General features: G+C 48.2%; 1 protein-coding gene across 1 annotated transcript; it reads right to left on the bottom strand.

Moving 5' to 3' along the window:
- Positions 1 to 8,567: 8,567 nt before the first annotated feature.
- Positions 8,568 to 9,475, bottom strand: LOC131093337 (zinc finger protein 3-like). The gene is made up of 2 exons (XM_058040495.1): positions 9,424 to 9,475; positions 8,568 to 9,019 (listed from the first exon to the last, which is right to left on the bottom strand). Exons 1-2 carry the CDS (start codon positions 9,473 to 9,475, stop codon positions 8,568 to 8,570), a joined length of 504 nt encoding a protein of 167 aa, XP_057896478.1.
- Between the last annotated feature and the right edge of the window lie 16,363 nt (positions 9,476 to 25,838).

Below are 25,838 nucleotides of genomic sequence, written 5' to 3'. Positions count from 1 at the left end.
TTGTCTGCTATCTTCTTTTCACGTTGCTTATGCTTTGGGCCTGAAGTTTGAAGAGATTGTCCTTGAGTCTCCAGCTAGAACAGGATTGTTTTGTCTTCACCACCTTGTCAAAAGATCCCAGTAACACTTAATATAAAGCTAAAAGCTGCACACCAAAACAGAACAGAAAAACTTAAAACCTAAGGTATCAGTGGTCTGCGGATGGACAGACAGCAGGACAGAGCTCTCCTTTGCTTTTAGCTAGGTTTTAGCTTGCTGAGGCAGGGAAGTTTCCTGGACTGTGATTTTTTCTTTTTGGAGCAGTTTAAAACTGCTCTGGACTGAACAGCCAGAGAGCACTGGCAGCTCACACCTGTGGACCACCTGGCCAAGCCTGGGCGGTGGCATTTCCAGTGCCAGAGGGACTGATAAGAGACTGATAAGAGACTGATAAGAGACTGATAAGAGACTGAGTGAGCTGAGCTAGAGCCCACAGGGGGACTTTCTGAGTTGGTCATCTTTTTTGAAGCGGCAGGAGGTTTTATTGTTTAATATTGTTCACTTTTTGTGCTGGTTAATTCTTTGCCTGGTAAATAAACAGGTTTTTTCCCCTTTTCTCCAAGGAAATATTTTCCTGATCTGGTTGGGGGAGGGGCTGCTTGAATTTGCTTTTTAGAGAAAACCCCTTTGGAGGTTTTCTCCCCAGTTTGTCCAAAGCCAGGACAGGGTGCTGGGAAGAGGGGGGAGCCCCAAGTGGCTGGACTGGGGTGAGGCTGGAGAGGGCGACCTTGGGACCCTAGAACCTCCCAGAATCCAAAAGCAGGACCCTGGAGAGGAGGGATCCCCAGGACCGATGGAATCCCCACCAGCCCTGAGATGGGGGACCAACCATAACCCAAGAGGCATGAGACTGGAAATGGGAAACTCCTGGTGGCTTTTTTTGATTCACTCTTGATTTTTGGATGTTTTTATGGACACCAGATGGCTTCTGGAGATGGATTTGGGCAAGAGGAATCCCCAGCCCAAGGCATTCACACCTTGTTTTTACCCAAACCAGTATTTCCCATTCCCAAACCTTGGCCAGATGGAGGAAGAGGATGCGAGGAAGAGGAAGATGTCCCAGGACACCCAGGCAGGTGAGGAGGAAGTCAGTGCCCCTTTCGCCCTCTCTCCTGCTCCATCTCCCAGCCCAGCATGGCCCCCAGCTGCAGGACAACCCTGCTGCCAACGCCGTCCTTCCGGGGATGCACTGGGGGGATCTCCTTCCCCTTCACTCTGGCACACAGGCAAATCCCATCCTCTCCTTGTCCTTCCTACGCCAGGGAAGGAGCTGAGGATGGAGACCAGGGAGGACAAATCCCTGCGGCAGAACCTCGTGGAAGAAGCTGTTTTGAGCAGCTCCATGGTTCAGGAACCCAGTGGAGAGAAAAAGCCTTGGAGATCCCACAGGAGGATCTCTGGGGGGGCTCCAAACGCAGCCCAGGGTGCTTTGAGGAGGAAAGACCCACCCTGTGCCAGGAAGGTGGCTGGAGATCCAGCCAGAGCTCAGAGCAGCTTCATGACAGCGAGAGGCCCTATGAGTGCTTGGAATGTGGGAAGATCTTCAGGAAGAGATTCAACTGATCTGCAACCAGAGGATTCACATTGGGGAACGGCCCTATGAGTGCTTGGAATGTGGGATGAGCTTCAGCCGCAGCTCCGACCTGGTTGTCCACCAGGTTCCACACCAGGGACAGGCTCTATGAGTGTCCCAAGTGTCAGAAGAGGTTTCACACCAGCTCCCATCTCCTTGTACATAAACGAATTCACTAGGAGGAGAGGCCCTTCCACTGCCCTGACTGCAGGAAGGGCTTCAAGCACAACTCCACCCTCGTCACCCACCGGCGCACCCACACCGGGGAGAGGCCCTACAGTGCACCCAATGTTGGAAGAGCTTCTCAGACCACTCGTTCTTTATCCGACACCAATAGAGGCACCGATAAGGGAAGGCCTGCGAGAGCCCCAACTGCAGGAAGAGCTTCATGCACTGTCCCAACTCCATCCCATCCCCATCAGAGGAGCAACATTGGTCGGAGCCCTGGTGACTCACATTCCCTTTGATACACAGTCGGAAGTAGTTTGTGTTCTTTTTTTTTTGCCTCTCATCATCTTTTGATTTATCTCTCTCCCTTCAAAACACAGAAAATCGGGGTAAAAATCAACAAATTCATCAAAGGCATCTAAAGCCTCACATTTTACTTGAGTTTTGGGGGAATCTTGGATTCTGGGAGATATCTGGCAGGATATGGGGGAGTTTTGTGGGTATTTGGTTTAGTTGTCTTTATTTCTTGGCACTCCAAAAGATGAGAGGGATTGATCTGTCAGCTCAAAACTGCTCAATGCCACTGAAAACTACTCAATCTCACCCCAAAATTCCTTGATTCCACAGACCCTTGGTGTGGAATGGGGTTGGAAGGGGATTGAGCAAATTGGGCTTCAAATCAGGAGGGGTGAGATGGGCACTGGGTGGTGCAGGATAGGTGGGATGCGGTTAGGGAGGTGTGAAATGAGCAAAATATGGCTTGGGAAGGGGGTCTTCATGTCCAGGAGTGGTGGGATGTGTTGGGGTTCAGACTGGGGAGGTGGGTTGGGGTCTGGAATAAGGCAGCCAAAGTTTGGGGACAATGAAGGGAGGGGAAGCCCTTTACTGAGTGAGTTTTTGAATGCTCCACGTTACTGAAGAGTTTTGGAGGTATCTCACATTTCTGAGGCAGTTTTGGGGTACTCCCCAGCTCTTGGGGGTTTCCTGAGAGCAGCTCCATGGAGCCCCATTGCCAGGGGTGGTTGCCTTGGGCACGAGCTCAGAGCTGTAGCCAGAGTCCATTGCCTCGGTGCTGGAGAGCAGAGAAATGCTGAACGACCTCAGACATCTCCAGTGTGTGTTTGGGGGCAGGGAGAGTTCTGCATAGGTGGGGTGGTCACTGCCCCACCCCAGCCACTGCAGCCTCTGGTGCAGCCCCAAAGTGGCTGCCAAGCCCCTGGCACCCCGAAAACCCCACCTGAGAGAGGGACCAGAGCAGGTCAGGCAGTGACACGGGTGTGACACTGACACGTCCCAGGGCCCGGAGCTCACAGCAGCTGAGATCCAAGACTGACTGTGGATCTCTCTCTCCCTCTCTCTCTTCTCCTGACTTCCTCTGCTCAAAATCTGGATAACTTGAAGTTGGACAGGTTAGAGTTTGCTCAATTTTCTTAGCTGAATGAAGTGATATACTTTAATTACACGTTGTTTCAGATTTCCCAAGTACGTCATTCTCTGAAGTTTGCAACTAAAAGTTTGTTCTCCACCCTCCTGAGCAGTTTGTTGTTTTCTCCCCTTGGCCATGTGTCCTGCAGGCTGTGCCCCCTGTGCGTGCTGCTCCTCTGCCCTGGCCGGCTGCACTCGCCCATCTCGCTGTGCCCCAGCATTTGTCACCCAGCATTTCTGTGCCCTCCCTGGGCTCCCTGCACCCAGTGCTGCCGGCTCCTGGAACACAGAGCCAGGGCAGGAGCCCACCCTGCCAGGGGGCTCTGGGGCAGGGCGGGGGCTGCGATGGCTTCTGAGCTCAGCAGCTGCTCCTGGCATGGTTCCATGGAGACTGAGCACAGCAACGCTGCTGAGCATTGTCCCTGCTGAGGGTCACACACTGCCGGGGCACATTCCCTGCCTGCAGGATTCGTGCCCGACCCAAGCACTGGCTCCAGCGTTGCTTTCCAACCAAAACAGGGGAAGGCAAACTGTGCAGGTCATGGTATTTTAGTATGTCTAAAACTCATTGATCTTACAGGTGAGATCATTGATCTTACAGGTGAGATCCATTTAGAACTCATGGCATGGAGAAGTAGTGCAAGATGGAAAAGGGGAGCATAGAAATAAACTGAGGAAAACATTTCAGATGATTTCTTTCCATTTTCATTTCACTTCTGGAAAGCTGGTTCAGTTTTCCAGGAATCTTCTCTGTAATCCTGTCTGCTCTTTTCAAAAACATTTCCTGGAGAATGAGGTCGAGCTCCTGTCACAAGTTGTGCCACCAACTGCAGCTTCTCTTGGCTTTCCACAATTTGCATGCAGCAGGACTCCTGCAGCAAAGCACGACAAAGGTTTGGAGAATTTGACAGCTTGTCCTTTCTTTCCTGGTGGACTGGGGAGTTGTGCCATTGGTGAGGTTTTCATTGTTACTGTTCCAGGCTAAGAGAACAGGAGGTGGTACAAAAAATTGTTAGGGAATACAAGCCTGGCTGAAGGCAGAGAAAGAATCTCCAGAGCCTGCAGCCACAAGTGGAGGGTTGTGTGATAATCATTCCAACCTGTCACTGGACATCTTGAAAATTATCTGGAATGTGAAAATGCTCTGAGAGAGGAAGTTTGTTTATGAATTCAGTGTGGATGATTCCACATCTGGTGCTTGGTGCATAAATCAAGAGCACAATCAGTTCATGATAAGCACCAGAACAAGCTGGACCTCCCAGAGTAGCTGACTGAAAGAATCTGAAAAGGAGAAATGCAGGGAATGACTTGGTGAACCTTGCCTGGAAGAAGGGTGAATTTTTCTAATAATTACTAATCCATTCCCTCGTCTTTTGGCTTTCTTAGCAAGGCCATTTGCATTCCAGATTCCCTATGAAGTGAAAAGCCTGAGCTTGTGGAAGTGCCTGAAAGATGCCCTGTTCCTCTGCAGGGACACTCAGGCTGGAACAGGAGGCAGAGCCCTCTCTGGGGAAGCCTCCTCTGAGCTAGAATTTGTGCCGTGCTGGGAGAGGAGGAGGAGGGGGAGAAGGCTGGCGCTGTGTGGCAGGAGCAAGAGGTTTGGGCTGCAGGACATTCCGTCTGCGCCGTTGCCCCGCAATGGGCGGCCATGCCAGGGCTCTGGGCCTGGCCCCGTGTGCGCTGAGCTCCCTGGGCTGGGCTTAGGTTCCCACTGGGACTGGGCAGAGCCTGGGCTCAAACTGGGGGCAGCAGCAGTGCAAAACACCTCTGGGCATCTGTGTTTCCTGCTGCTGGGAAGGAGCAGTGAAGCGAGTTGAGAAGTTCTGGTTTCTGTGTCTCCTGGTGGATTTTTTTATTTAATTCCACATTGCGGAGACAAATTCTGTGACAGCCTCTGTCAGCTTATTCTATTTCAACAACGCCAGCAACAGGGCTGTGTTTGAGCACTGCAAATGTGGCCTGTGAAGCTTTAATTCCCCTCATCTTAGTGTTCAGGGGCTGGTGAGCATTCCAGTATCTGCTGATCTTTATGCCTGTGACAAAAATACTGACTTCACTATCACAAAAGCACAGTGGGTAGCACCAACTGAAAGAGGCACTTGCAGTTTTACGGATAAAATTCAGGTGGCAAGCAGAAGAGGGCCAAGACCAGCCATGATCTGCAATTCCAAAGGCAAAGGCACCAGCAGCCTCCTCCTGTCAGCTCAGGGTGAGTAAAACAGTGCTGTAAACAGCTCTGGAACCCGATCCTTTTTTCTTCTGAGGGCTGGCTCGGGGCAGCACAGGCGGGTCCTGAGCAGTCAGGGCTGTGTGTGGGTGCTGGCTGCTCTGCTCCAGAACTGAGCTGGGAAAAGCCCTTGGGAGCCGAGGCAGGAGCAGGCGGGAAGGGGCCGGCGCTGCTGCTGCTCCTGGCCGGGAGCCCCGGCTGGGCCGGGCCGGCGCCCCCTGCGCTGCGGCTGCTGCTGCTGCCAGAGCTGGGCGGGACTCGGGGACAGGGAACGGACACGGGGGGACAGCAAAGGCCTGGCGGCTGCAGGGATGGTGGCACTTGGGCCAGCACCAGCACAGAGCTTCAGCCCGCAGTTAACCCCGAAGGAAACGCTGGGGAAAGGCTCCATTTCAGTCTTTCTGCACTCGTGGCTGTGAAGGGACTGAAATGAAAGCAGAACAAGCAGGGCCCAACCTGTTCTCCTGCCTTGGGTGGAGCCCCAGGCCTGAGGCTGAGAGGGGCTGTGAGGGGCCATGAGGGGCTTTGAGGGGCCATCAGTCATGAAGCACCATGAAGGGCCTTGAGAGGCCATGGTGGGCTATGGGGAACTCCAAGAGGCCATAGGGGTCTGTGAGGGGCTTTGGGAAGCCAGGCATCTCATGGAACCAAGGGTCCAGCATGTCCCAGCAGGGCCTTGTGGAACCAAAGGGACCCTGGTGACACTATGGAGCCTCATGGTATCAGAGGTCCATTGTTACACAGCAGCCACAGCAGGGCTGCAGAACCAAGGAGATCATTGTGACACTGCACAACTGTGCAAACCTCTGAGCCTACCAGGGAAAAAGCAGTAGCAATGCCCTGGAAAGACACACCAAAGGCTCTGGGCATTCCTCACAGCTCAGGGTGAGAAAAGAGACTTCCCCATGGTGTTCTGCAGAACTATGTTAATTTGTCCCTGTTCTGTCCTCTTCATTGGCTTTCTCTACCCCTTTTACACTTACATGTTCATGTTCTGGTGAGTTCTCCCTTCCCATTGGTGTGTAACCCTGTCCATCTACCCTGGCATTCCCTACTGGTCCCTTACCAGTGTACCACCCCTGAGCCCTCAGACCATTGGATCCCTGGTGCTCTCCATTGCACCCTCTTTCCCTCCATTTGTACCCTGGAGAATCCTTTCTCTTTGGCCTCTGGACACTTTCAGTGTTTCTGTGTGTGTGTGTGTGTGTGTGTGTGTGTGTGTGTGTGTGTGTGTGTGTCTATGTATCTGTGTGTCTGTGTGTGTGTCTGTGTTTGTGTCTGTGTGCTGGTACTCTCATGGTTCCTACCCATTGGCACAAGACACTCTCGGGGAAGATTGTATGATTGTATCCAGACCACCTAAGATTGCAGCAATAACTCATTTTTTCATTTACTCTGTGGTGTAAATGAACCATTCTGTCTAATCATGATCAGAAAAAATCAGAGGTGTATTTATAGAAATTTATCAGGTATTCTGTGATTAATCCTATGGGACAAATAGCGTTTATTTTCAATTCCAATGTCCAATCATTTAAACCTTTGACAAAGACTGGGGCTGGAATTGGATCCAGCCACTCCCAGTCTCCTTTCTTAGAAGGAATTTTAGAAGTCTAGGGGCCCTGCACAAGTTTGAGGATCCATGGTGGCTGTTTTGTGTAATATCTGCACCTCATGTATCAGGAGGAGTTTCTCAAATAAATAAAGCTTTTGCCTGAAGCTCCCACTGTGCCCATGACAGGAACCCCTGTGAGTGTCTGGGACATCCTGGCTCTTTGGCAGCCTGGGGACTCCTGGGATGTCACCGATGAGCCCCCATGAATTCCTGTGACAGATCGGTGCTTTTGCAGCACAAGATCCCCTGGGATGTCACCATAGAATGGCTGTGACTGCCTCTGACCACAGGGCTCTTTACCATCCTCAGAAAGCCCAGGGAGGTCTCCATGGAGCCCCTGTCTGTGCCTGTGACATTCCAGCTCTGGAACAGCCTGGAGACTCCTGGAAAGTCCCCATGGAACCCCTCTGAGGGCCTGTGACAAATGTGATCCTTAGCAGGCAACCATCACCAGGCCCCTGTTGCTATGGTCAGTTTCCATGGAAGCTCCATGGATACCCCATGCCAGGGGTGGTTGCCATGGACACCAGCTCAGGCCTGCAGCCAGAGCCCGTATCCATGGCAGCCATTGGCAGCCCCCATCCCCAGGCTCATGGGATCCCAGAACCACAGAATTGGCTGAGCTGGGAGGGACCCATCAGGATCCTCAAGTCCAACTGCTGGCCCTGCACAGAACACCCCAACAATGCCAGCCTGGGCCTGGCAGCGCTGTCCAAACGCTGCTGCAGCTCAGAGAGCCCTGGAGCTGGGACCCTTCCCTGGGGAGCCTGGGCAGGGCCCCAGCAGCCTCTGGGCAAAAACCTTTTCCTGACATCCAACCTGAGCCTGCCCCAACTCAGCTGCAGCCATTCCCTCCACTCCTGTCCCTGGGCACCAGAGGGAAGAGGTTCCCACAGCCCCAGCCAGGGACCTGCTCCCAAGGCTGTTGCCATGGCCACCGGGGCTGGGACCAGCTGGGATGCTCGGTTTCCACGGGCCGGGCTTCAGGAATGGGATTCCCCAATTTCCTGCTCTCGCTAAAACCGCGCTGCCCTCACTGCCCTCCCACCTCCCATGGAAACCACAAAAGGCAAAGATCCCGGGCTGGGATAAGAACAATTTATTTGGAACAGCAACAAGATAAGGAACAAATGGAACAGAAACAATATTGATAACAGAGTGTATAAATAAAACTGTTTACAGGGAAAACTAAAACACAACTGCCTGGCTCTTCCCAGCAACATATTTCCCCCACCTGGAAAGGACACCCTTCTTCTCAGGGAGAGAGAGAGTCCCTTTCCTGCCCCTGGCAATGACCTGAGGTGAGAGTGAATGCAATGACAGGGCCATGGCCAGACCCTCATGTTCTTCAGTTCTACACCATGTCATTGACAGGGGAAGGTATTGGGGCAGTTGTCTTCCCAGCATGGATCATAGCGAACATGGATCACCAGCGCTCTTCCCAATGTTAGACCTCCATTGGGGATGAAGCTGGAGCAGTTCACAAAGCTCGTCCTGCAGCTGGGGCACTTGCAGGGCTTCCCTTAGTGGTGCCTCCGTTGGTGTTTTGTCATCTTAGAGCTCTGGGTGAAGCTCTTCCCACACTGAGGACACTTGTAGGGCCCCTCCCCAGTGTGGATGCGTTGGTGGGTGATGAGGTGGGAGTTTTGCTTGAAGCCCTTCCCACACTCAGGGCAGCGGAAGGGCCTCTCCTCTCTGTGAATCTGCTGGTTCTGGAGGAGACTGGAGCTGGTCCGAAACCTCTTCTGACACTGGGGACACTCGTGGGGCCTCTCCCCAGTGTGGATGCATTGGTGGGTGATGAGGTGGGAGCTGCAGCTGAACCCTTTCCCACATTCCTCACACTCGTAGGGCCATTCCCTGGTGTGGATCATCTGGTGGCAGATCAGGTGGTTACTCTGCCTGAAGCTCTTCCCACACTCCAAGCACTTGTAGCGCTTCTCCTCATCATTAAGCTGCTCATGGACCACCAGCTCTGAGCTCTAGCTGAAGCTCTGTCCACCTTCCTGGCTCAGGCTGGGTCTTTCCTCCTCAGAGCACCCTGGGCTGGGTTTGGAGCCCCTCTTCCTGTGCAATCTCTGGGGAGTTTCCTCCACGTTGGATTCCTGTGCCCTGGAGTCACTCATAACAGCCTCTTTCACGAGGTTCTGCTGTGGGGATTTGTCCTCTCTGGTCCCAATCCTCAGCTTCTTGTCTGGAGGAGGAAAGACAAGGAGAGGATGGGATTTGCCTCCGTGCCAGAGGGAAGAGGAAGGAGATAGTTCCAGTGCATCCCCAGCAGGATGGGGTTGTCAGCAGGGTTGTCCTGCAGCTGGGGGCCATGTTGGGCTGGGAGATGGAGCAGGAGAGAGGGAAAAGGGGCACTGACTTCCTCCTCACCTGCCCGGGTGTCCTGGGGATCCTTCTTGTTCCTCACAGCCTCCTTTTCCATCTGGCAATGGTTTGGGGATAGGAAATCCTGTTTTGGGAGAATAACAAGGGATGAGCACATTGAATTTTGTACTGGTTTGAAGGCAAACCTGGGGAACGTCTAAACCAGAATTGCAATTAAATAACCAAATGAAGATCAAGGCAATGATACAGAAACACTGCCTTAAACTGACAGAGTCAGGATATAACCTGAAACCCTGTGTGTCAGGGTGGTGGCAGCAGTCCCATTAAATGGTGGCTGCAGTCCTGTTAGAGTGATGAAGGTGATTCTGTAAAAGCAGTGATCCTGTAGAAGGGTCTGGTCTTCCTCTGAAGGTGCAGTGGTGGTTATGGAGCTCTTGTCCTCTGGGAATCCAGTAGGCAAGCTGCTCCTGGTGTTAAAAGCCTCAGCTTATGTCCAGGTAGGAATGCTTGGATCCTTCCCCTGGGCGGAGCATCCCACAATGGGATGAATGGAATTTTATCAGTCCTGCAGTGACACTCAATGGCCGATTAGCAGAAGATATCTCACCTGGAGGGCGTTATCAGGGCTGAGTCATGGAAGAGATAAAGAACACTGCCCCACCTGTTTATAGCAGTTGATGAAGATGGGGATTAAAAACATGCATTTGGTTACATCTTGCATGGCAACCTGAAACAGTGGGGTAATCTCTTCTCGCGGGGTGAACACCACCTCCCTTACCCAAACTCAGGTGTAAAACCCCCACCCTGGGAAGGCCACACACACAGGGAACAATGTCACACTTGCCCTGTCCGAGGGGAGGTCTCTGTCCCTGACACTCCCTTGCTGTCCCCCCTTTTCCCTTTTCATCTCTCTCTCTACCTCACATTTAGTGTTCAATAAAATCCAGTTTGGATTTGGTCTCATTAGCACATTAATTGAGGCAGAGGCATCTCTCTAACAATTTTCTTAACCAGATTGCAGCATTATTTTTGCACAGTGAGTTCAGGGCACTGTTTTCTGAGTCCAAGTGCCTTTGACAACAGCATGGTTCCCTTCTCTGAGGAGGTTTTGGTTCTTTCTGGAAGAACTCTTGGAAACTTGGACACAGTCCCTCCTTCCTCCTGGAGAACTTATGGGAGAAGTGATGAGGAAAATGGCTGTTGTGGGTGGCCAGTGTAAAGAAAATATTTTAGTGTCCTTGCTTGAAAAGTTTGGCAAAATCACTGGAGGAAAGGGAGGAAAAATACCAGCAAGACTGAAAAGGTTGATTTATCCCAAGGTGAGTAACACAAGTCTGCTAAAAGTCTCACAGGAAGCCCAGCTCAAGTAGCTAAATTCCCAAATAACTCCTGAATTCCCAGGCTTGGGTTTTTTGTCAAATGTGAGCATATTTTTTCTCTTCATCCCTGTCACCTTTGTGACAGCTACAGAGAGCTTTTCCTTCCTTTTAAAAATCTGTATTAGGCTGAATTTCCACTTTTCTTTTACTAGAAACTGCCAGCAGTTGAGCTGGAGCTGTGCAGAAACCGATGAAACTTTGAATTGCCACAAAATTACTTCTGTGGTTGGTTTATTATTATTTGGGATTTGTTTGCGTTTTCATCACATGTGACTTGTGGAAAATTCAAATCTTCATCAAAATAATTTATGCACAGTTAAGTTTGATTTCTGCCAAGTTTATTTTTTTTCCAGTGCCCAGGAGGTGCTTTAGGGGTCTCTGTGCCTCTGACTCTGGGGGATGCTTGGGAGGGGCTTGGGGGGGTTGTCCCAGTCCCTGTCACCCCAGGCCATTCCCCAGGGGGTTTCCATCATTCTCACCCCAGAGAATGCCTGGGGGGGTCTCTATCCTCTCACCCCTGTGCCAGGGGTTGCTCGGGGCAGTCTCTGTCCCTCTCAGCCCAGGGAATGCTTGGGGCTCTCTGTCCCTTCCCCTGGGGGATTCTCGGGGGGTCTCCCCATCCCTCTCAGCCCTGGTGTGACCCCACCCAAACATCTTCAGGGTCAGAGGGACAGAGACACCCCCAAAGCCCCAGAAGAGCTGAACCTGGGATTTGGTTTAGGGCTGAGGATTTAGGAAGGGACTGGAATTGGGGCTGGGTTGGAGTTGGGGCTGAGACTTGGATTAGAGCTGGGATTGGGGTTAAGGGTAGATATGAGATTGGCTTTAGGGCTGGGGTTGGGATTGGGTCTGGGGCTAGATGAGTCTGGGACTGGGATGGGATTAAATACAGAACTGTGTGTGTCTAAACGTGGAGCGAGATTGAGACCAGGATTAGGTCAGGTTTGGGACTGAGCTCACCCAGAGTGGAACAGGGGGGATGTCACTGTGTGATGGTTTGGGGAAAATCCTGGTTTGGGGAAAAACAAGCTTTGAATGCCTTCGGTTGGGGATTTCTCCCACCCAAGTCCATCTCCAGAAGTCACCTGATGTCCATAAAAACCTCCAAAAATCAAGAGTAAACAAAACAAAGCCACCAGGAGTTCCCTCTTTCCAGTCTCATCCCTCTGGGGTGCTGGTGGTCCCCCATCTCAGGGTCGCTGGGGATCCCATTGGTCCTGGGCATCTCCCCTCTCCAGGGTCCTACTCAGGGATTCTGGGGGGTTTTGGGGTCCCACAGTCCCGCTCTCCAGCCTCCTCCCAGTCCAGCCACTTGGGGTTCCTTCTTCTCTCCACTACCCTGTCCTATGTAAGGGCAAATTTTGGAAAAAGCCTCCAAAGGGGTTTCCTCTAGAAAGAAGATTCAAAGCAGATTCCCTAGCTGGTTGAGGAAAATATTTCCTTAGAGAAAAGTGGAAAAAACCTGTTTATTTAACAGGTAAAGCATTCACCAGCACAAAAAAAAAAAAAAAATGGACAATATTAAACAATAAAACCTCTTGCCACTCCAAAAGAAATTATAAACTCAGAAAGTCCCTCTTTGGGCTGTAGCTCGGCTCACTCAGTCTCTTATCAGTCTCTTATCAGTCCCTCTGGCACTAGAAATGCCTGACCCAGGCTCAGCCTGGTGGGCCACAGGTGCGAGGTGCCGGTGGTGTTCTGGGTGTTCAGTCCAGAGCAGGTTTAAACAGCTCCAAAGAAAAAAGAAAAATCCCAGTGCAGGGAACTTCTCTGCCTCAGAGATCTAAAAACTAACTGAAAGCAAAGGAGAGCTCTGCCCTGCTGTCTGTCCATCCGCAGACAAGTGATACCTTAGGATTTAAGGTTTTCTCTTTTGTTTTGGTGTGCAGCTTTTAGCTTTATATTAAGTGTTACTGGGGTCTTTTCACAGAGTGTTGAAGACAAAACAATCCTGTTCTAGCTGGAGACTCAAAGACAATCTCTTCAAACTTCAGGCTCAAAGCATAAACAACGTGAAAAGAGGAGGGTGGCCAAGCAAGAAAGGAGGATTAAACTTCATAATTTGGAGCTATTAATTGGGCAGTTAACTTCTATATGTAAATATGCTAAAACTTATAAAAATGTGAGATCTCATGACCAAGCCTTCTTTTGCTCCCGTCTTGGAGCTATTCAGCTGTGGCTCTGGTAATGACAGAGTGTGGCCTTTAAAGGCATTTTAGTAAAAATTCACTTTATTCCTCTTAGCTCTGTCTGGCCTCTGTTCAGCTCCTTAAGGCATCACAACAGTCGAGGAGCCATAATGTGGAGGAGTGAATGCAGTATCTGAAAACAAACTGCTGTTTCTTCCTCCTCCCCTTCGCTCTCAGAACCAGCCTTAAAGGTGCAGAACTCATTTCTGGGCTAAACAGACCAATGGGGGTACGAGCATCATGAAGTCACCCCAGGACACCCCTGTCAGGGTCAGGGGGTCCCGTCCCCGCCTCATCTCCGGGCTGCCCAAGGTCCCCCAGCTCCGGTATCACCCCTTTCCCTCTCCCCGCCCCGGGGGTCCCCCGTTCCACAGCCCCGGCTCTCACAGGGATCCCCAAAACCAATGTCGCGCCCCGTCGGTACCGGGCCATCCCGACATGGACCCCCTGGACCCTCCTGAGACGCAATCGCGGCTCCTCTCCCCCCGAAAAAGCTCCTCTTAGGGAGCCCGGAGATATCCAGGGGTCGAGTCCGGGATCTGCCGGCTCCGGACACTCTCCAAAAATTCTCCCGGAGACCCCTGGCTGGAGCCAGGGCGAGCTTGGCCTCCGTCCTCCCCTGCGGCTCGGGGCTGGGGGCGATGCTCCCGGGGCAGGGGGTGCTGCAGGCTCGGCATGCGGGCGCTGCGAGCGCCGCGATTCTCCCGCTCCTGCTGCTGCTCCTCCTCCTCCTCATCCTCCCCATCATCGTCCTCCTCCTCCTCATCCTCCTGCTCCTCTTCATCATCCTGCTCCTTGTCGACCTTGTGCTCCTCATGGTCTTCGTCGTCTTCCTCATCCTCGTCCTCCTCCTTGTCCTTCTCCTCTTCTTCCCCATCCTCCTCCTCATCCTTCACCTCCTCCTTGTTGTCCTCCTCCTTCTCATTGTCCTCATCCTCCTCATGCTCATCCTCATCGCCAAATCGTCCTGCTCCTCTTCGTTGTCCCACTACTCATCTACTTTCTCCTACTCCTGGTCCTTCTCCTAATCCTTGTCCTAACCATTGTCCTCGTTCTCCTCCTGCTAGTTCACATCCTCATCCTCCTCCTCGTTCACTGCCTCCTCCTCATCTGCATCCTTGACCTCCTCCTCCTTGTCATCCTCCTCCTCCTCCCCATCATTCTTCCCCTCCTCGTTCTCCTTATCTTCCTCCTAAATGTCCTCATCCTCCTCCTCCTCTTCCTCGTCCTCCTGCTCGACATTGTCCTCGTCCTCTTTCCTCTCTTCCTCCTCTTGCTCCTCCTCCTTTTTGTCCCCTTCCTCATCATCATCCTCCTCCTCCACGTCAATATCCTTTTCCTCCTCCTTCTCCTCTAGCTCCTCTTCCTTCTCCTCGTCCTTAACCTCCTCCCCACGTCCACCTCCTCCTCCTCCTCGTCCGTGTCCTCCTCCAGCTCCTCATCTTCGTCCCTCTCCTCCTCCTCTCCTCTTCCTCCTCCTCGTCCTTGATCTCTTCCTAGTCTGCCTTATCCTCCTCTACCTCCTCCTCCACATCTTTCTCCTCCTTCTCCTTGTCCTCCTCCACATCATCATTGTCCTCCTCTTCCTCCTCCTCCTCCTTGTCCTCTTCCTCTTCCTCATCTTTCTGCTCCTCCTCCTCCTAGTCCTCCTTATCCTCCTCCTCCTCGTCCTCCTTCTCCTCCATTTCTTTCTCCTCTTGCTCTTCCTCCTCCTCTCCTACTCCTCCCCTTCCTTGTCCAGGTCCTCCTCTTCCTTCCTCCTCCTCATCCTCGTCATCCTCATAATCCTCCTCCTCATCCTCATTCTCCTTCCTCCTCCTCCTCCTCATACTTTTCCTCCTCCTCCTCATCCTTTTCCTTCTTCTCATCCTAGTCCTCATACTTGTCCTCATGGTCCTCCTCCTCATCTGCCTCCTCCTGCTCCTCCTCCTTCTCATCCTTCTCCTCGTCCTCCTCGTCCTCCTCGTCCATGACCTCATCCTCCTCCTCCTTGTCCTCGTCCTCATCCTTTTCCTCCTCTTCATCCTCCTTTTCCTTCTCTCCTCTTTGTCCACCTTTGTGTCCTCCTCCTCGTCCTCTTCCTCATCCTCCTCCTGCTACTCCTCGTCCTCCTCCTCGTCTTCTTCCTCTTCTGCGGGGGTTAGGAATATATGGGAAAATATATGTCCAATTGTGTCGGGAACTTATGTTTTAAAAAAGGAACTCACTTGTCGCAGCAGAATGTCCAGATATGGACAACACTGGAAAAACTAGACTAGTGAAGAGCTTTTTTTTTTATTTTCAGCACATCAGTTTCAAGACATTGTTGGACAATGGAGACAGGATGTTAACAGCTCGCTGATCTACAGGGAATATTTGGGAAGGTGGGGTATTACAGAATGACATAAACTATCTCAGTTTAGATTTTAGCTAATCATACATAAAACAACACATATTGATAAGCATTCTATCTAATCTTATAAAACATACGTAATGGTAGTTAAAACAAAGACTCGTTCATAAGAGACAAAGAACAGAGCTCTATTCATGCTAACCTTCTAAAGATATACATTAAATAACTTTGTTGCTATCTTTAAGCTAATTCTACAGAGGCTTATTGTTATTTGTCATGTATGCTCTACTGCTTGGGAAACTTTTCTGCTGTATTTACAATGCTAACAAAACTTCAGTCAGAGGTCTGTACTTTTTTAACCATTTCCTAAAAACTCTCTAACTGTATGGATTCCAACAATTCCTCCTCTCTGTTTGACTCAGAAGCTTTCATTTTCTTGTTGCTTACTACTTGCGTTTCATAGCTCTATTGTAAAATTTCTGCTTATTATCCGTTGGAGACTTACCTGCAGTAAACTGAGGCATTGCTATATTACAGCACAGCAACTTAATGCTTTGAAGGCTCAATCTTTGAAAGAGATATGGATCACGTTTGGCAATAGTCACAAGTCATTGTTTGAAAAACTCTGGTCGATTCTAAGTTCTTAATTCAAAACTTTCATTCATGTCTATGCCTTCATCTACTGCTTTCGTGAGACTTCGAACACTCTCAGTACTTCTATTTCTTAACTCTCTTGCTTATATGACAAAAACTTCTCGGACTGTTTTGTTCATCATTCGCTGAACACAACAAAGTATACAAGGTATCACTATCAATATCAGTATTAGAACACTTAATACATAAAGACTTATCTTGCAAAGTTGCTTTAGCTAAGGTGCAAAGCTCTATTTTTAAAACAAATCATCTAGCTAGGAATTTCTATCTTCTTTAATTTGGGCTGTCAGATCTTTCAATTTTTGAATGCTTTTGTGAATGGATTCAGAATGATTAGACAAATTCATACAATACAATCTTTCAAATTTTTCCCAACTATGCCTTTGTGCTAGTAAAAGAAAATTAATGGCTGCTCTATTTTGAAGAGTAGCGTGTCTAGTATTATCAACCTCGGTCAACATATCACTGATTGCAGAGGATGTGGCATTAGCTTGTTTGCTCAGCTAGCATCTAACTCGATTTAATTGTCTCAATGCTACTGCTGAAGCTAATTGGGGTAAAAATATACCTGCTGAAACTCTTCTGGCGGCATTCTAAGGCATAAAATCACTCTGACAGTTCTCTTCATAATGAGGGACAGTTCTCATTCTCTTGGTTTTTTTTCATCACTGCTTTGGCAGTGGGGGCAATTATGGTGAGCATACTAATGCTAAAAGGGCTACTTTCAAGGTGAGCTGGAATGCCTTGCCAAGCTCTGTCTCTGCAAATGAACTAATACCCTTTCGGCAATTGCTGTGGATATTGATCTGTCTCAGGAAACACATCTCAACTATTTGAAACATTACACTAAAAACTCAAATTTTTATATGCAAAATAATGAGGAGTAACACTGAACTTTGGGGGATCACTTTTTCGCCAGGCACGAGTCATGAAAGTAAAACAAAAATCTATGGTCAAAGAACCAAGAATTTCCAATTCTTGAGGTTCAGATGCTGCTCTGAGAAGTTTTTTGGACTAAACATTCTAATTCAATGAGGGATTGTTTCTAGTGTCAATTCTACTTGGCTTACTATTGGATTGTTTTTTGACCAAAGGCAACTCTTTCACTGGTACTCTAACTGAACAGGTTGAGAAAGGCTTTTCTGGTTCTGAATTAGACAAACATATAGTATCTGATCTGGCAGCTTTGGCCAGATTCGTTTTCGGTTGTTCTACAGGCAAATCTGCACGACAAAAAACAATTAAAATCAAGCAAAACAAGTGTACCATTTGAACTTGCCCCATCTCTTTCATGAACTAAGTTTTGGCAGAATTCTTTCTACACAAAAGCAACAACCTAAACTTTTGCTAAAAATTAACTCTGTTAAACAAACATTCAGCATTCAATTAGCATACTCATAAATAACATTGACACAAAATCAGAGTTCATATGTTCCACCGATGCACAAAGAATGTCAGGCACAAGGAGCATCAGGCGAGACCCGGGATCCTTCGATTCGGCTCACGTCTGCGTACTTGCTTCCTCAGTTCTGGGCTCGTCAACAGGTTCTGAGATGCGATATGGTTTGACGTTTTTGGCAGGAACTCACATAATTTTAGCACCTGTGGAGACAGAAGCATACTCTTTGCCCCACGTTATTAATTGAAACGGACCTTCTATCTGTCCAGAGTCAGGGTTTCTAATTAGAACAGGAGGATGTTCTTTCAGTTTTGCCTGTGTGTTATTTGAAAAGTGCCTAAAAATTGGTGGATCAGGTTCTGTACTTGAACTGTTTAGAAAATTAAAAACATACAGAGCCTTGTTCAGTCTCATCTGTGGGGTGATCACCATTCCCCCCTCTCTGTTGATCTAATATGCGTTTTAGGGTTTGATATGTCTTTTCAATGATTGTTTGGCTTGTGGGAGAGTGGGGAATACTAAAAATGTGCTGAACACTCTATTCATTTAAAAATGTGGTCAATTTTTGAGATATGTATGCGGGACCATTGTCAGTTTTTACTTTTTGGGGTACACTCAATGAAGCAAAAGCTTGCAGGAAATGATGACAGGTATGACTGCTGGTTTTACCTGTGTGAAGGGAAGCAAAAACTGCACTAGAGACTGTGTCTACGGAAACATGAATACTTTAATGTGAGAAACAAAATATGGATTAGTTATATATTGCAAAGTTGTAAAAAGACATGAAAGCCAACGATGTAAAGTTTCATTGCTAAAATCTTTTAAAATTGAACTTTCTATTCATTAAATTAAATTAAAAGGTTGAGGGAAAAGCTGAAAATCTCGAACTATGGTCAGAGTCTAGTGATGAGGTTGTCTTCTTTGAAGAGTTGATGGTCTTCTTTGAAGAGTTGATGTCTCAGCCTTGAATTTTTGTTGCATCTTTGAAGTTTAGTTGTAGAAATGTTAAGTCTAGCCTTTTGGATTTCAGTCTCAACACTAGTACAGGTTTGCTGCATTTCTGTCTGAGTTGAAGTTGAGATGAGCAAATCATCTATGTAGTAGTAGAATTTTGAATCTTGGAAAATTCTGTGAACTGAGGACAAAACTTGTACAACAAGACATTAGCAGATCACATACATCATGACAATCACATCTTATGACAGGTAAAAAGTCACTTTGATAGGAATCCTTACATATGACAATCTTTTTGTGACATGACTAGCTCAGTGGGAATATTCACCTAGCATAAATTATTTAAAAGATGAATTAGTTTTTAGGAACTCAATTTAACTCTTGGGTTTGGAATTGTTGAGTTGGGATCATTTGAGGGTGGGTTGGTTGAGAGACAAATGGCTGACGTGTAATCATCATTTGGTCTGAGACTTGATTGCTAGTGAGTACCACAGTTTGTGTCTGAGCGCGGTGGAACGCGCTATTTTTGAAGTTTAACGACAGAGGGTTGCTATTGATGTCAAATAGTGAGTGACCGTATTTAGCAAGATGCTTTCTTTTTCGGCATCGAGGGTAAATAGAAATTTGATTTGCTGTTTTAAGACAATCTTTTTTAAGGTGCTCTAGTTTACTACAAGCAAAGCAGACAGGCTTTTTATTAGGGTCTAATTGTACAGCATTAATAGAGTTTTCTCAATGTTTCTCTTGTTTTTTTAAAAGTTTTTCAATTTTATCTATTCGTTGTGTCAAATTGTGTTCTAGTGTTTTTTCTAAAGCATTGACTTGTGAATTTGCAGCATTTTGTGAACCCATAAGTCTACTGCAAGCTGTTAGCATCTGTGTAATTGTTGGAGGCTGATCAGGCAAAGCTAAAATAATTTTTCTACATTCATCATTAGCATTTACATAAGCAAGATTTTGAATGATATAAGAGCGGGCTTGTTCATCTGGGCATTGTCTTTCGACTGCTTGAGTTAATCTATCTAAAAAAGAACCATAAGATTCAGTTTCACCTTGTTTGATCAGTGGATAAGAACTTAAATGTGAGCCAGCAGGCTCAAGTGAAAGCAAGGCTTTTTTAGCAGCATCTTTAATGTCCGCTAAAACAGGCTGAGGCAGTTCCGCTGTTTGATTTTTAGGCTTATTGTAAGGTGAATCACCAGCTAATTGAGTAAAATCTAGATTGGCATAATCAGTATTTGCATATCCTTCAACTAACTTGTTAAATAGTTTCTTCTATTGTAATTCTCATAGTAGGTACTGTGAATTGGTAAAGATCAGAGAGGCCACATTCTTGCAATCAGCAGGAACTAAATCATAAAAGTATTTTTCGACACACTATTAAAATAGGGAGAAGAAAATCCACTTTCTTTCAAAGCTGGTCCTAATTCTTTTATATCATGATGAGAGAGTCTTTCATATTTGGGATTTCTATCATTTCTTGTATAATTTACTGGTAAAGCAAGATATTGTTTCTTTAAATTAGAATCTTTTTCTAGTTTCTGATTAATGTATGACTAATCTGGTAACTTTAATGGAAAATCAAAATTGTCACTTTGATCAATGATAGTTTGTATGTTACTTTTACTTCTAACTAACACTTTTTCTGATTCTGAAAAATCACTAAATCTAAACCTTTCAGGCACTCTGCCCAAATCTAAGATCTTGGCAGGGACACTGTACTCTTGTCTGGGAATGTTGCCAGGCCCGGGACTTTGGCTAGGTCTGGGACTTTGGCCACGTCTGGGAACTTTTCTAATGTCTGGTTTTTTGCCAGAGACTTCTGAACTACGAGCCCCCCTTGGAACTTTGCCATGAAAGGCAGGGGTGGGCTCTAACAAACAACACGCCTCCTCTGGAGTCTTGTCTAAAGGGGCGGGACAGAGGCGTGTTCTCCTGATTTAGGAACAATGCTAACATTGGCCTTTAACCTTGATTTTGTTACTTTAGAAAGATTACCACAAGTTTCACATTGTCTCCCTGCCAAGAAAAACTCAGCTGGAGAGCTGCTATCTTCAAACTCAGAATTTAAGCTTACATGGTTTTGTTTTAAAATGCAAGGAATAGAGTCATGAAATTTTAAAAACTCAACTTGTGTTTTTCCAGAGGATTTTTGAGAGTTATCTATCCTTTCAAAGGACTCTACCCTTTGGATTAAAGCTAATTTTTCTTTCTCTGAATCTATGGAAACACCAAAAAAACCAGGTTTTTGCTTTACTAAAAAGGAATTCCCAGAATCTCCATGCATTCAACACGTTTGAATTGAACCCGGAACCAAAATTTCTGGAGTGGAAGCGACTCTTTCAGCCCCCACCTCAGGCATAGTAGAATCTAATTCAGTTTTCAGTGTCTCTGCATAAACAATTTTGGGAAGCACAGTCTCTTTTTCATTTCCCTTTTCTACACATTTTGTCCCTTCTCCCTTATAAGATTCACATATTTTTACACTTCCAGAACAACGCAAAATGTCTGAAAAAGTTTCATTTTTTCTCGGAGGGAGAGGAGAAAGATTTTTTTCAGCAGAAGTCAAAGCACTGTTTCTAGAGTCTGAAGCCACATTTGTTACATTCTCCAACGCAGACTCTATTTTACTTGGATTTAAAGAGTCAGAGCTAGAAACTTTGCTTTGTGAGTCAGAGTTGACCTTATTGGTATCTGTTCAAAACACTCCATCAGAGCTCTAGAAGTCAGTATAAGTGCTCTTAAGCTTTCATCTTTTTTTGAGAGAGATTAAATTATAGATTCTCCAGTTTATCTGATGCCAAAAATGAAAAGTAAAAGCAGACTGTAAATTTAAATCTTGAGTATTCGCTTTAACCCAGATAAGTATGTTTTTAAGTTCAGTTTTGAAGATTTCAGAACGACCTTTCTCTTGTAACATTGTCTTTTGATACATTCTCTTGTAACATCCAACTTTTGATAAATTTGTTCCCATTTTCGTGTTCTCGTTACCCAAGCCTCTCCCGAGAAAAGTTACAAATTCCTTGGCTTCAGCGGGAGAGATGATACCGCCCTCCTGATTAACACTTGGGTCTCCAGCGGCCGGTATATCCACGATTTTTCTTTTTTCTTCTAATCTACGTCCTTGAACGGGGCTCCTCACACAGGGCACCAATAATGCGGGGGTTAGGAATATATGGGAAAATATATGTCCAATTGTGTCAGGAACTTATGTTTTAAAAAAGGAACTCACTTGTCGCGGCAGAATGTCCAGATATGGACAACACTGGAAAAACTAGACTAGTGAAGAGCTTTTTTTTTTTATTTTCAGCACATCAGTTTCAAGACATTGTTAGACAATGGAGACAGGATGTTAACAGCTCGCTGATCTACAGGGAATGTTTGGGAAGGTGGGGTATTACAGAATGACATAAACTGTCTCAGTTCAGATTTTAGCTAATCATACATAGAACAACACATATTGATAAGCATTCTATCTAATCTTATAAAACATACATAATGGTAGTTAAAACAAAGACTGGTTCATAAGAGACAAAGAACAGAGCTCTATTCATGCTAACCTTCTAAAGATATACATTAAATAACTTTGTTGCTATATTTAAGCTGATTCTACAGAGGCTTATTGTTATTTGTCGCGTATGCTCTACTGCTTGGGAAACTTTTCTGCTGTATTTGCAATGCTAACAAAACTTCAGTCAGAGGCCTATACTTTTTTAACCATTTACTAAAAACTCCTTAACTTTATGGATTCCAACATCCTCCTCATCCTCCTTGTCTTCCTCGTCCTCGTCCTCATCCTCATCCTCGACCTCCACCTCCACCTCCTCCTCCTCGTCCTTGTCGTCCTTGTCCTCCTCCTCCTCATCCTCCTCCTCCTCCTCCTCTTCCTCATCCTCATCCTCATCCTCATCCTCATCCTCATCCTCATCCTCATCCTCATCCTCATTCTACACCTCCACCTCTTTCTCCTCCTCCTCATCCTCCTCCTCCTCGTCCTCTTCCTTCTCCTCCTCCTCCTCGTCCTCCTTCTCCCCCTCCTCATCCTCATCCTCATCCTCCTCCACCTATTTCTCCTCTTCCTCATTGTCCTCCTCATCTTCCTCCTCCTCCTCATACTTGTCCTCCTCCTCATCCTTGTCCTCCTCCTGGTCCTCATTGTCCTCGTTGTCCTCATCATCATCGTCATCGTCCTCCTCGTCCTCCTCCTCCTCTTTTTCCTCCTCATCCTCTTACCTGTCCTCCTCATCCTCCACCTCTTTCTCCTTCTCCTCGTCCTCTTCCTCCTCATCCTCCTCTTTTTCCTCCTCGTCCTCTTACCTGTCCTCCTCGTCCTCCACCTCTTTCTCCTTCTCCTCGTCCTCTTCCTCCTCATCCTCCTCTTCCTTCTCCTTGTCCTCGTACTCATCCTTATCTGCCTCCTCCTCCTCATCCTCCTCTTACTCCTCGTCCTCCTCCTCGTTGTCCTCCCTCTTGTCCTCCTCCTCGTGCTGCTGCTCCTCCTCCTCCTCCTCATCCTCCTCTTCCTACTTGTCCTCCACCTTGTCCTCATCATCCTCGTCCTCACCCTCATCCTCATCCTCTTTCTCCTCCTCGCCCTCCTCCTCCTCCTCCTCCTCTTCCTCCTCCTCCCTCTCTTCATCTTCCTTCTCCTCATCCTCATCCACCTCCTCTTCCCCCTCCTCCTCCTCCTCGTCCTCCTCCTCGTTGTCCTTGTCCTCGTCTCCTCCGTGGTTACACTATGGAACCTCTTGGAACTAAGGGGCCATGGTTACACTGTGGTGCCTCATGGAACCAAGGAGGGGGCCCCAAGGAACCAAGGGTCCATGGTGACCTTGTGCAGCCCGGAGTGTCACAGAGGAGCCACTGTGACACAGCGAGGGCGCATGGAGCCGAGGGGCCATGGTGACACATCAGGGCTTTGTGGAACCACAAAGCCATTGTGACATTGCAAGGCCTCATGGTGGCACAGGGCCATTGTGACACTGCAGAAGCAAGGGAACTTGGTGACACTCCAGGGCCTCATGGAACCAAGAAGACCTTTGTGACACTGAGGAGTCCTATGGAACCAAGGGAACATGGAACAGGTCTGGCTGGCTGGGCCTCCTGGCGATCACTTGATAGGTCTGGCTGACCTTGGCATGTAGAGGGCTGCTTCTCATCAGCCCCTGAAGCACTGGGGCTCTGGGCTTTCCTTCCTATGGGAGAGAACTGTCCTTCTCCTCCAGGGGACCATGGCCAAAATTGGTATTCCTCCTCTAAATTTCATTATATGCACAGATTGTTCTCAGATGAAATCTGCCAGAAGAGACAGGTCTGGCTGCCTTGGCCACCCAGGGGCCACCTCTCATCTGCCTTTGAAATCCAGGGACCATGTGCTTTTCTTGCTTAGGGGAAAAAAACATCCATCTCGACCAGGTGCCCATGGCCAAAATTGGGAATCTGCCTCTGGAATTCCCTATATCCAACGACAGCTTCCAGACAAAAGCTGCCAGTACTGACAAGTCTGGCTGGCCTTGGCTTCCTGAGGGCTGGCACTCATCTGCCTCTGAAACACTGGGGCTCTGTGCTATCCTTCCCAATATAAAGAACTCTTCTTCCTGTCCAGGTGCTCATGGCCAAAATTTATGTTCCACCTCCAAAATGCCCAATGTCCAAGGAGAGCCCCTAGATGAAAGGTGCCAAGAGAGACAGGTCTGGCTGCCCTTGGCCTAAGGTTGGCCACCCCTCATCTTCTTCTAAAACACTTGGACTTTTCACTTTTCTTTCCTATAGGAAAAAGCCATCCATCTTGACCAGGTGCCCATGGCCAAATCTGCCATTCTACCTCCAAAACTCTGTACATCCAAGAATTGCTCCCAAGTTAAAACTGCCAGGACAGACAGGTCTGGCTGCCCCTGGCCTCTCGGGAGCTGCCTCTCACCTGCTTTCCAAACACTGGGGCATAGTGTTTTCCTTCCTATGGCCATGAACAGTCGTTCTTATCTCTGCAGAAATGACCAAAAATGGGATTCCACCTCCCAAACTCCCTGTATCCGAGGGTTGCTTTCAGACAAAAGCTACCAGGACAGAGAGCTCTGGTTGGCCTAGGCCTCTGATGGCCGCCTTTCATCTGCCCCTAAAACACTGGTGTTCTGTGCTTTCCTTCCTATCAAAAGAACGATCCTTCTTCTCTAGGTGTCCATGTCTGAAACTGGACCTCTAAAATTCCAAGGGTTGCTCCCAGGCAAAATCTGCCAGTACAATCAAGTCTGACTGGCCTTGGCCTCTGGTGGCTGCCGCTGCAACACTGGGGCTGGGTTCTTTCCTTCCCATGGAGATCACCGGGACACTGTGGGGACCTGTTGGAACCAAGGGGATCATTGTGGCACCACTGGAGCCCATGGAACCAAGAGGCCATGGTGACACAGTGGGGCTTCATGGAACCCAGAGACCATTATGACTCTGTGGGGCCTGATGGAACCATGGAGACCATTGTGACCCTTCAGGGCCTGGTGTCACCAAGGGGGCATTATGACACCTCAGGGCCTTGTGGAAGCAAGGGACCATTGGGACACTGTGGGGCCCCATGGAACCCAGGGAACATGGAACAGGTCTGGCTGACTTGGCCTCCCAGGGGCCACCTGACAGGTCTGACTGATGTTGGGATGTCAAAGGCTGCCTCTCATCAGCTCCTGGAACACTGGGGCTCTGTGCTTTCCTTGCTATGGAAAAGAACCATTCCTCTTTTCAGATATGCATTGCCAAAATTTGTACTCTCCCTAAAAATTTCCTATATGCAAGGGTATCTCTCAGAACAAAATCTGCCAGCTCTGGCTGGCCTTAGCCTCTGGTGGTCACCTCTCATCTGTCCCTGAAACACTGGGGCTCTCTTCCTTCATTCCTATGGAAAAGAACTGGCATTCTTGTCCAGGGACCATGTCCAAAATTAGAATTTGGCCTCCCAAATTCTGTATTTCCAAGGATTGCTCCCAGACAAAAGTAGCCAGGACAGAGAGGTCGGGCTGGCCCTGTCCTCTGGTGATTTTCTTAGAGTAAAAGCTGAATGTTTTCATTTGAAAACACCTTGGAGAGGGCCCAGAGAGCTCCTAAGGAGGGATTTGGAGGCCTCGGGCACATGACCACTACATATGGACAAAGGAGCTCTGTGCTCTTGTGGCGGTTTTGCATCACAGAAGTGATGTTCTAAGAGAAGATGCTAGGAATGTCCTCCGTGACTGACAAAAAACCAATCAGTAATAGCTTGCAGAATTGACAGTCTGCTAAACCACTAAGGAAAATTTACATGCCTCTGGGGAAACACATTTTGAAGATGAAAAAACCGCTGGGGCTTGCCTGCAAGCCCCGGGCAGGGAGAAGAGAAGCCATCGGCCCCGGCCGTGCTGCTGCTGTGTTCCGGCCTTGCTGCTGAGATCCTGGCCCTCCCCCCGCACGGCCCATCCTGACACAGCCCCAGCACAGCCGCTGCAGAAACCTCCATTGTAAAACAGCTCCAGCCACAAGCACCGAGCCCAGCCGGGGTCATGGAACCATCTGCAGGCCCCGGGTGAGATATG

The sequence above is a fragment of the Melospiza georgiana genome, chromosome 25 (genome assembly GCF_028018845.1).
Source record: "Melospiza georgiana isolate bMelGeo1 chromosome 25, bMelGeo1.pri, whole genome shotgun sequence".
Taxonomy (NCBI): Eukaryota; Metazoa; Chordata; class Aves; order Passeriformes; family Passerellidae; genus Melospiza; species Melospiza georgiana.
Note: the sequence above shows the minus strand (reverse complement) of the source record. Positions and strands in the feature narration are given on the sequence as shown.